The sequence below is a fragment of the Hypomesus nipponensis genome, chromosome 4 (assembly GCF_054491055.1).
Source record: "Hypomesus nipponensis isolate SF chromosome 4, ASM5449105v1, whole genome shotgun sequence".
Lineage (NCBI taxonomy): Eukaryota > Metazoa > Chordata > Actinopteri > Osmeriformes > Osmeridae > Hypomesus > Hypomesus nipponensis.
The window spans coordinates 8,797,454-8,808,539 of record NC_140364.1 but is presented as its reverse complement, the minus strand read 5'-3'; the positions used below and the strand labels follow the sequence as shown (position 1 = coordinate 8,808,539).

At 44.9% G+C, this 11,086-nt stretch overlaps 2 protein-coding genes across 2 annotated transcripts; one reads left to right on the top strand and one right to left on the bottom strand.

Moving 5' to 3' along the window:
* The first annotated feature begins 1,449 nt into the window (after positions 1-1,449).
* Positions 1,450-3,773, top strand: LOC146295366 (germ cell-specific gene 1-like protein). The gene is made up of 6 exons (XM_084695972.1): positions 1,450-1,645; positions 1,855-2,049; positions 2,430-2,477; positions 2,733-2,891; positions 3,023-3,134; positions 3,323-3,773. The coding sequence occupies exons 1-6, from the start codon at positions 1,450-1,452 to the stop codon at positions 3,771-3,773; spliced, it is 1,161 nt and encodes a 386-aa protein (XP_084552098.1).
* A 2,518-nt stretch (positions 3,774-6,291) lies between these two features.
* rcvrn3 (recoverin 3) lies at positions 6,292-10,015 on the bottom strand. The gene is made up of 3 exons (XM_084695496.1): positions 9,635-10,015; positions 6,512-6,623; positions 6,292-6,377 (listed from the first exon to the last, which is right to left on the bottom strand). Exons 1-3 carry the CDS (start codon positions 10,013-10,015, stop codon positions 6,292-6,294), a joined length of 579 nt encoding a protein of 192 aa, XP_084551622.1.
* Positions 10,016-11,086: the final 1,071 nt, after the last annotated feature.

Below are 11,086 nucleotides of genomic sequence, written 5' to 3'. Positions count from 1 at the left end.
AGAGAAAGAATGAACGATAAATAATACAAGTCAGTGACAATTGAATGAGTTTACGCTTGATAGAATAAATTGAATCGGTTGATGGAGTACTCAAGAAAGTAAAAATCATTCTATTCTTTAACATGTCTCTAATAGACAAAGACTCTAGGAGGTGTGGAGAATGATGCTGGTGGCTCACTGGAATGACATGGCATATAGGTGCTCCAGGATGATGATGACGAAGATGACAATAATGATTATTATCAATGGGACGATGATCATGATGAGGATGATGATGACAATAATGAAGAAGGTGGTGGTTGATTTCGCACAGTGGTGATGGTGATCATGATCCTGTTGGCATTGATGTCTCCTAATCATGGCTAATCCACATTCTATGTGTTTTCTTCTAGGTGGTGTCCAGACAGAGGAAGGCTACAAAGATGATTCACCTACATGCCAGAGATTAGCACAGATTGAGAGGGATCAAGAGTAAGATTGAGAGATTGGACAGATCACAAGTCTCAATCTAACTGAAGGACACCGAGGTACATGGGATGAACAGAATGAGAAAGCTGAGACAGGGCAGATTAGTTGCGTAAGCTGTTGTAAGATTTATCATGTAGGACAAGTGTGTGTCAGTGAATACCTGACTGGATACAAAGCACGTTCTGGTCATGAGACTGGACACAAGGATACATCATGGAGCTTTCTGGACCAATATGGAGGAATAAACTAAAGGTTGCTGCTCTCCAGAACCCTGGGTCTGCTTCACCTACCCTCTCCAGAGCCTCAGATTGGTGAATGAATTTGGAGGGACTTCTGAGAGAGGGCACATTGTTGGCAGTGTGAGGACAGGACGACACTAAAAGCAGAAAAGACCAGAGGAAGAGAGGGAAAGAAGGATAGGTACGGGGGCAGGGTGAGCCCTCATCCCTCGGCCCATTCATCTCTCCATCCACCCATCTGTCTATCATACTCTCCACTTAGAGTAAATCCTCAAAGTTCATCTTCCTCCGCTTCACTGCCTCACGGCCCCTGACCCCTCAGCTGATCTACTGTTCTCCTCCATCTTCCCATCGCTCCCTCCCTCCCTCCCTCTGTCCCGTCCTGTCCCGCCCCTGCCCCTCCCCCTCTCATCGCTTTGTCCCATCGTGTTTCTCATACACTCTTTAATCCCTCCTCCCCCCACCCCACCCATCTCTAGCCCCTGACAATCAGCCGAGCCCATTCCCATCCTGATCCCTCTTCTCCCTCCCCTCTGATCTCCTCCTCCAACCTCCTTCCCTTCTCTCCATCCTCCCTCACACTCCCTCGTTCTTCTACCTCAACGAGCTGCTTCTTCCTAAAAGTCATCCTACCCCCATCCCTTGCTTCCTCAATCCCTGCGTCCCTCACCACTCTCCATTTCTCCATCTCCTCTACCACTCCCGGTGGGTCCCACCCACCACGCCCCACAAACTCTCAACCATGCTTGACAACATGTCCAGACGCAACCGCACCCTACTTTCGCTGTCTCTCACCTCATTGGCTCTGGCCTTGTCTGTTTTGGCCTTCTGCACCTCCTATTGGTGCGAGGGCACCCACAAGGTGGTCAAGCCCCTCTGCCTTTCCCCAGTCAAGATGAAGAACTGCGGACAGAACAACAGCCAACCATACACTACAGGTGAGGCAGACAGAGAGACCTGGCCTCCACACATCATCTCTGTTGGTTTGAGTGCTTCTACACTCTTCAAAGAAACTCTGTGTGGCTGAGTAAAAGAGCAACCAAGATGTACCAGTGCAAAGCTTGTGTTTCTCTTCTTGTTACGAATATCCCCTATTCCTCTCTGCCCTGCCTTCTCTCTCCCCCGGCGCCCCCCTCCCCCTCCTCAGAGAGCCCAACCGTGGACCCCACAAAGCCCATTTCCAATGTGACGCTGACACCGCTGCAGAAAGAGGAGCAAGCACGCCTGAGGAAGAAGCAGCTGGCCAACGCCGTCCACTACATCTGGGAGACTGGCGAGGACAAGTACATGCTGCGATACTTCCACACGGGCTTCTGGCACTCCTGTGAGAAGCACAACGAAGGTCAGGACGCCTGCTAACGTAGGCCAAGCCACATGTCGTGGAGGTAGTTGGAGACTGAGATGATATAAGATGAGCCTATGATTTGCACTGTTATGGCCTGAGAAAATACTGAGTCAGGAAATCAAATGCTTCTTTAATGAACGTGGTCTGGAGACTAGCCCAGTCTGATGTTAAGAGCCTACGGGTTGGTCTCGCACTCCAATAACAATAAATAATAATAAAGTGTTGCTTTTTTCTAGATCTACAGTTTGAGGTACAGGAAGTTATGTACATGTACTGCGCATGGAGCGGTTGTTGAGTAATGAGATGGGACCTTTGACCCTGTACAGATCACCTGTAAAACAGAAAGATTTTATTAATCTGTGTTTATCCTACCTTAGAGGAGAAGTGCCGTAGCTTCATAGAGCTGACTCCAGGAGAAACACAAGGTTTGTACTGAGGATGCAATGTGTAATGTGATTTAGATTCCCATAGAAAACAAGCAATCAAGTCTCATGATAAAATACCTTCTCTCAGATGTGAAATATATAACATTTACATCTTCCTTGTCCTTGCATTTTTCCTATTTCCATCCCTTTATTTCCCACCCTCCCTCCCTCCCTCTCTCTCTCTCTCTCTCTCTCTCTCTCTCTCTCTCTCTCTCTCTCTCTCTCTCTCTCTCCTCCTCCCTCCTCCCCTCCCAGGCGTGCTGTGGCTCTCAGTGATATCAGAGTTCACGTACATTGGCCTGCTGGCAATGGGCTTCCTGCTCATGTGGATGGAGGTCCTGTGTCTCTGCGCCCGCAAGGAGATGTACGCCCTCAAGATCAACGCCTACGCCGCCATGTGCACCGTCCTCTCAGGTGAGGTGGTGGTGGATGCAGCTTCCAAGGATATGACCACGAATGCAGATTTGTCATGGACTCCCGCCCTCTCTCTCTCTCCACCTCACACTGTCCTTGTCTCTCTCCCCCACACTGTCTCTGTCTCTTAGGACTCATGGGGATGGTGGCCCATATGATGTACACCACTGTGTTTCAGATGACAGTCAGCATCGGCCCTAAAGACTGGCGGCCTCAGACTTGGGACTACGGCTGGTCCTTCGCGTCAGTATCTCCTCAGTCATATCTGCCAACTCTGTGATTTTCTCTGAAAAAACCTTGTCATGATTGACTGGAAGTAATGGGATTTGTTCAATTTGGTTAACATCCACACATGCAAACCTTTCACTGTGTTCTACTGTTCCTCCTTGTTTCTTCCCTTCCATCTGTCCCCTCCTCCGTCACCCCTCTAGCATGGCGTGGCTCTCCTTCAGCTGCTGCATGGCTGCTGCCGTGGCAACCCTCAACTCCTACACCAAGACATTGATCGAGATGAAGCACCGGGCTCGCGTGCGATTGGAGGAGGCGCGCGCCGCCAGCCACGCACCCTCGTATGACGAGGTGATCCAGGCCGGTGGTGTGTACTCAGTCAGCCGCCTCCTCCAGCACTGCCACCAGGGGGCGCTCATGGACCCCCTGTGGCCCCGGGGGGAGGGCCCAGCGGTGGGGCCAGCAGCAGGAGGGGTGGACCCCCATGGCATGGTGCTGGTGGGGGGCTGCGGGACGGAGGGTTGTGAGGACTGTGAGAGAGAGATGGACGAGATGGAGGATGCCCTGGAGAGGGAGGAGAGGGAGGAGAGGGAGGAGAGGGAGGAGAGGGAGGAGAGGGAGGAGAGGGAGGAGAGGGAGGACTCACTGTGCTGATGGGAGATAAGGGGGAAGGCCCTACAGGAGGGAGAAGTTATGAGAGGTGAAAATAAGTTTATATATCTCCCAAGACTTTGAAAATACTAATCAAGAAAACGTATTTGTCCTCCACTTGCAGTTTCTTTAGAAATGTATATCTTTTAAGAGTCTAAGACCATTTTTTACACATTGGAAAGAATTTTAGATGGCTCTTGATTTATTATTTGATGAAAACCCTTTAGACATTCTACATGTTTGATGTTCAGGTGACGTTGGCCTGGAATGCATGTAAAAGTCCTTTATGTACGTTTATTGTGTTGATAGTGATCCTGTCTAACTTCTATATTGATGGTAACTGTGTTCCCTCATATAGAGATGAATAAAGGTAGTGAAATGGACTGACTTCTGAAACAACGCACTGGCAGATGTGTTGCTATTTCTGTTCTCATACTCAAAAGAACGAGACAAATCCCGTCCTTTAAAGCGTTGTCTGCAGTCCTGCATAAACAGATGTTTTGGACGTGGAAGCCTGTCTCGTGGATTGTTCTGAGACAGCACGGATGAATCTGTACTGTGTGGATGAGCTGAAGGACAGATACATGACCCTGCCTCCATCTGGAGCACGTAGCTTTGCAGGTCAGGACAGACAGATGCTTTCAAATTCTGGACTCAAGATTATATCAATAATTTCCCCAGTCAGAAAGATAAGGAAAGCAACAGAGACAGGGATGAGAGAGAGGGAGTGTTTAGTGTGTGACAGGGAGAGCAGGAGTATGTGTGTGTGTTTGGGAGAAAAAGAATGAGAGAGAGGTGAGAGAGGAGAGTGGGAGAGACACAAAGAGATAGAGAGAACAACAGGTGGAGGAGGAAGAGGATTAGAAAGAGAGAAAGACACAAGAAAAGAAAAAGGTTATGTACGATCAAAAGGAATGCAGTGACAAAGTACAATGTAATAATAAGGCTACTGAAAATACAAAATAATTACAGTTTCTACGTTTGATATATAATATAAAACAGTTCACATTTTTGTCGTTTACTTTTTCCTCATTTAGAACCATGAGTTAGAAGAAAAAAAACGTTGAAATGAAAGAATGTATATCACAGTTGGGATGTTTATTTCAAAACATGTTTAGAAGCAGCAAAATCCTTATAAAAACAGAAGGAAAATAACAATCCAGAAGAGCATTTAAATTGTTGCTAACATAACTAGAGTATTGGATTCCAATGTAGTGTATAAATACACCGTATTCCATTCCAGTTAGAACTAATTTATGATCTATGATACTTAAAATCCTTATTTACAATCGCAAATATTCCAACTAAAAAGGACTTACAGGATACATGTCTGTGTGACCTCTTAGTAGAATCAAAAATCAAGCAATTAAGTATATCTGGAATCGCTGATGGATAGATATACCAAAAGTATGTTTAGCAGATGTCCAGTAAGAACTGGGCCAGGATGATAAATCAAGTCGACATGCTTACGTAACAGATTTCTTAAGCACTGTAGCGAAAGTCTCTGTTGGTGCGCACCTAGGTATTACACAACACCTCCACTCACAACCACAGGGATCCTTATGGCGTGTCAGGCTGTGAAGGGATACCAAACTTTGACTCACACAGGACGCATAACTGTTAAAACGGAATCTGTGATCACTTTGGGTTCATCCATTTCTAGAGACAGATGCTGGAACTCCCACCTCAATGGAGTCCTGATGAACCAGCATTAGTACCTGTGAACAGTCTACAATGTAGCAAAAAAGGAACTAAACAATCTAACTTGAAGCAACTCTGAAGTAGTCAATATAAGTTTTCACCTTTCACCACAAGCATTGTAGTTGTAGCTGCATTACATCCTAAAAGTAAGCTTGAGACTAGAGTTTGTCCTGAGGTAAGTGTCTTATGCTGTGGTTCTGTTGTGGTTGGCAGAGTATTGATGGCGGGAACTTTACAGTTCACCCATTGAGAGTTAACACTGTATATGTATCTATGGTAACAACATTGTATTTGTTTTGAACACATTTTCAACGCTGTATACAGGTTCCATGAAGTATCATGGAGTTGTTTCTAAAAGCAAAATCTGCTTATCATTGCTGTCCATGTCCGAACAATGTAACAAAAAACTAGATCAGGACACAGACAGCCTGCAAATCATGTTGAAAGTGTTTGAGAATGCGACTGCTGATTTTCTTTCTTGTCCGCTCTGGCTAGCCTAGATCATTCTGGCCTAACATACAAAAAGAATCGTGTAGTTTTATTCCACTTCTTGTGAGCACAGACAACTGTTTCCTTGCAGCTCGACGCACAAAGTGGATGCCACTGTTATCCTATCAGCAGATGAAATCTTTTGGACCTGATCTGAGCTTCTTTTACACTCAGTGGATGGGTTATACAAGGACTCTGTTTCAGTATCACCTCAAACAAACTTCTAGAATGACGGAAGGCCTGGCCAGTAGTCTGTGAGGTAGCAGGTCGTACACAAGGCTCAATGTGGATGTGTGTAGAAGACATGTTGAGTACGTATTCCCTGAAGGAGCTACTGTGTTGCTTCGTACTGGATGAGACGAAGAGCAGATTCGCTCGCCATCACGCTTGTGATGAACTCTCCTTCAGCCACTCGATCTTAGAAAGAAAGTTCCAAAAAAAAAAGAATGAGAAAACAATCAGTTTTACACTGATACAGAAAATCCACACAGTGGCCGAAGAAAGCCATGGTACGTTGTCTCACCCTGCACCCCTCCAACCCTCCTGCTCACCATTATCCTCTTTCTCAAAGACGTTCCAGAGCTTCTCTGCTCTCTTCTCTGGTGTGTTCTCATCCTCAGGTAGGTCAGCCACCTTGTCTTTGGGAATCAGTTTGAAGAGAGCCTGCAGAACACAGATGTCACACAGGGTTCACGTGGAGATCAACCTACAGGTCCAGAGCTACATTATGTCACTGTCATAAGGACGCTCCGCCACCAACTATCAAACATTGTCTAACTATTGATTGCATCATCATTAATCTGTCACCATCGTCTTGATTCCACCTGCCACTATTAAAGACTCATGTATATACTCAAGACTTAAAGACTGATGTATTTTCTGAAAAGCAAAACTATCGACAGCTGAACCACATCAGAATGCCAACTGCAGATCACCAAGCTTCTGACCAAACACCAATCCTTCCTCATAATCTCTCATATGAACGATCACCGATGATCATGTTTCTGCTGGCAAAACCTCCACTGGGGACGAGAGATTAGTCAGGAAAACTGTGTTTGATGCTTGATACGATTGTCTCTTAATCTTTAAAGTTAGTGGAGTGAAATATAAGTCCTTGTAAGCATTTGATCATGTACATGGATTCACACCTCTCCACTCAGCTCAATAACGAGTCGAAGACAAGAATAACGTTGCTACGTGTTCATCTGTTGTATGGACAGATATGTTGTTGTAGTTCTTCTTGGGGTCCCACTGATCTGATTTTCAAGGAAAGGATAGATGCAGTGACGCAGGGATGGGTGAGTTGAGATTTTACAGCTGACATAACAACAATATTGAGAATAAACAATGATACCAGCACAGCTGGCCGATCTTGGAGATCGACTAGAGAGGATTTTTTTTTGTCATTGTACCTAGATCCCTGATTTTATTGATGAAAGCTCTAGCTCTCTGTTTTTTCTCGACATGGATTTATAAAACAGTGAGGCATCAAAACACCCCTTGGTGAATCATGGAAAAACATAATGATTTCAACCTCAACTTCAAAACAATCAAAGGGCAAAAATGATAGAGGAAAGGTTATTGGAATAAAAGAGCTGGGACGAGTAGCTCACACTCAAACTCCTACCATGTAAACACAGGCTTAGGGAGGATTAGAGCTGGATGACTGCATGGTGGTCAGGCTGTCAAGTGAGTCACCAACCATAGTGACCAACAACCATGCTTCTGACAGTGTCAGACATAGCCTGGTTGGAAGGATTACGTATTTTCCCTGTCTTCGTCACTAACCAACCCACAAACTATAGGGAGACAGAGTCTTGCCCAAAGACTCCCCTCTTTCACTCACGCCAGGAGTTAGAAAAGTAGTCACTTTGTTTATTCACTACTCTGTTTTTATTGGCTATTCATTTCATTCATTAGTCAAGCAATTGATTTTACCCAAAGTGACAACAGGGGGGAGAGTTGAACCAACAACCTCATTATCTGCAGTCAAATACTCAGCTATAACCATCCCTCGGGTCAAAACAAAATGGCCCCCATGACACCATCAATCTTCACCATCAATCATCAATCTTTCACGCGCAGCACTTGACCAGCTGGCAAAAACGGCACAAGCTAAGATATTGTCCCCATTTAATCTGTTGGAATCAATATGCTTTTGCGACTCTCACTCAATTATCATGATTGAGAGCTCTGTGTCAAGGCCACACCCACATGCGCTTGTCAACGTTTAAGACACTGACTAATCTGTATTTAAGATTCCCGTGTGGACCAGTCCACTTCTTCTATTTTCTACTACGATATATTTATCCTTCTCCTTCCCTCCCTACCCATCTTCCCTGGACACTCGTAGATTGTCCTCATGGTGGGGTCAAGTTGAATACGTCTGTTAAGTTGGGCAACACTCAGGTTAAAAGACGTTACCTAAATACTTTAAGTTACATCAAAAAGGTTGGATCTAGGGAAATGGTCAGGCAACAGGCAGACAATCAGAGAGCCACAAAGAGACATATGGAGCCAACAGGGAGAGAAGCAAGGAGAACGAGAGGGAGAGCTGTCGTTAGTAGTGTTCTACAGGGTAGGGACATTAACTAGTCTTAAAGCTGGTGTAAGCTAGTTTTGCAAAGCTAGCTATTTTCGCTCCTATTCCAAACTATTCAAACCATAATATGCCACCACCCTCCCTTCAAAGCCCTCCCACAAAAAACATGAATACAAAACTGCCGGGAGACTTGTCTAGTTAGTCCATGAAAGAGAGTATTTGAGAAAGCAGTATTGTTTTTTTCACAAATTGCCCCATGTCCCATTCACATGTAAGAACACACACAACACTATAATAATGAACAGAAACATTGCTAGTGTTAGTACTCACTACTTTCAAGCAATCATTTAGTATTGGGAAATTTTATAATAGATTTTTAACAGTGAAATCTGGAACTGGATTTATTGCCTCCTCTTTCGTTGCCATTCTTGTGCCTCTAGCTTGGTTGTTTAGAATACCTCTGCCTAGCCTGGATGAACACTACAGTTACGCGCTTTGAGTGCAGGGGCACAGGTAGGTTGGTAGGTAGACAGACAGGTAGTACGTCCAATTATTAGTCTCGGAACGGTCTTAATGATTTGTCGTGTTTATAACAGTCCCCCGACGCCCACAGATGTCAGATTGATTTCAAATTACCGTCAAATCTTTAGATGTATTGGTTGCTACAAAGATTTGAAGTTTACTTTGGCAAATATGACAAAAGTGCTTCTCAACAACATTGTCTACACCATCTATAAAGGGCCATTTTGGTCTGTTGCAAGAGATAGTATAAAGACATAGCCAGGAAAAATATACACCAGCAATGCATTGTCTGTCGAAACATTATGCATTTTAGTATGCCATGTGCAACTTTTCCAGTTACAATCCAGTTGCATAAAGAATCAATAAATAGCTGAACAAACCTACCTACTGAAAGTCTTTATGATGATCAACTTTGAGAGCAACCATGGACAAAACTCGGGGCCTGTCGCTCTCACAGACACAGCAGTGGTCACACATATGCACACCATCTTTTTTCCCTTGTTTGTGTCATTAACCATCCATCCATTCATCCATCATCCCACCCACCCATCCATCCTTCCACCCATCCATCCACTTTCCCTTCCCATAAATTCTCTTTCACTGAACTCACGTTGCAGATCTCCTGTACTTCTGACTTGGTGATATAGCCGTTCTTGTCCACATCAAACAGTGAGAAGGTCCACTCCAGCTTCAGGGTTATCTTCCCAGAGGACGTCATGTGCAGGGCGATGATGTACTCTCTGAAGTCCAGCATCCCGTCATCGTTGGTGTCAAATGAGCGGAACACATGCTGGGCATAGGTCTTGGCATCGCTGTCTGGGAAGAACTTGCCGTAGATACCCTCAAACTGTTCCGGTGAGATGCGCCCTGATGGACACTGCTTCTGGAAGTTTTCATACCACTGGGCGATTTCACTCTCGCTGAACTTGGTGGTGAGACGAAGGTCCTTCAGCATCTCCTTGGATACGGCACCACTCTGGGAGTTTCCCATGATGTCAGCTGAAGGAAGGAAAATATGTTCCTATATCCTTAATGGACAAAAAACAAGCAATCTCTGTTTTGGGTCTCTGTGTGTCTCAGTTTCCAGGTTTTTCTACCTCTGACAGAAAATGATTTCCAGCAGAAATTATGCAAGGCCGATCAGTCCTTTATGTCCTGTTCAGACTCTCTGGAGCTACAGAGACTGGGAGAAGAAGTGAGAGGAGTGTTAAGTAAGCCTATAAAAAAGACTGTGGTCAAGCTTATTGAGTCTATTTTTAGGCTACAAATAGAAAGATTTCTACTAGAACCAATCATGGATCAATGTCCACATAATGATGGGGCATCAGAAATGCAGCATTGAGATGCTGCATTGACAGCGGTCATTCGCCGCTATCTCTGCTATGTCTCCCCCTACTGGGCCTCTCACCCACAACCCCCTCCACATGGCCTGTGCTTGGGGAGGGGTTTTGGAGAGGAGTACCCGAGACATACACCTGGAGCAGAGAACACATACATCTGATGGGGAATCATATTCATTAGGATAAGAGTTAGATGCACAATGTTTTATAGTCTTGTTCAAAGTTTTGTTACGTAAACTGTAATTTATCGTGACACTTGGTGGCAGCACTCCTCACAGTCTTAAAAGTAGTCAACATCAGCGATTGAATGAACATTAGACCGCAGACAAGTACATTAGAAATGTTTAGTGTGATCACCACCATGGTTCAGCTCCGAATCTCACCATTTGAGAAAAGTACATTGAAATAGGCGTAAAACGTTTGTACTGAAGTAATGCTTCACTTCTTACAACTAGCTGCTTTCACATGACAACATCTTTCAGAGGAACCAAGAAAAATGGTGAAGTCAGTAGCTTACCTTGGCTGTTGATGGAGAGGAGTGTGTAGCGAAGTAACCAACAGCGGAGAGAGAGGAGGGATCTTGCTAACAACCTGCCTGGTTAAGTCAATTAGCCAGGATTCAACTGAAGCTGAGCCCACGAGGAGCTTTAAATAAACTGCGGATCACTTTCGGTCTGATTCTCTCATACAATCTGAACAATGGTGTTACTTTGTGGCACAGA

Excerpts from the sequence above, each read along its gene's own strand:
- LOC146295366 (XM_084695972.1), top strand. The coding sequence starts at position 1,450 with ATGCTTGACAACATGTCCAGACGCAACCGCACCCTACTTTCGCTGTCT. Across the intron at positions 2,478-2,732 it reads GACTCCAGGAGAAACACAAG|GCGTGCTGTGGCTCTCAGTG; the intron begins GTTTGTACTGAG and ends CTCCCCTCCCAG. Across the intron at positions 3,135-3,322 it reads GACTACGGCTGGTCCTTCGC|CATGGCGTGGCTCTCCTTCA; the intron begins GTCAGTATCTCC and ends TCACCCCTCTAG.
- rcvrn3 (XM_084695496.1), bottom strand. The coding sequence starts at position 10,015 with ATGGGAAACTCCCAGAGTGGTGCCGTATCCAAGGAGATGCTGAAGGAC. Across the intron at positions 6,624-9,634 it reads AAGTACAGGAGATCTGCAAC|GCTCTCTTCAAACTGATTCC; the intron begins GTGAGTTCAGTG and ends TGTGTTCTGCAG. Across the intron at positions 6,378-6,511 it reads CTTTGAGAAAGAGGATAATG|ATCGAGTGGCTGAAGGAGAG; the intron begins GTGAGCAGGAGG and ends TTTCTTTCTAAG.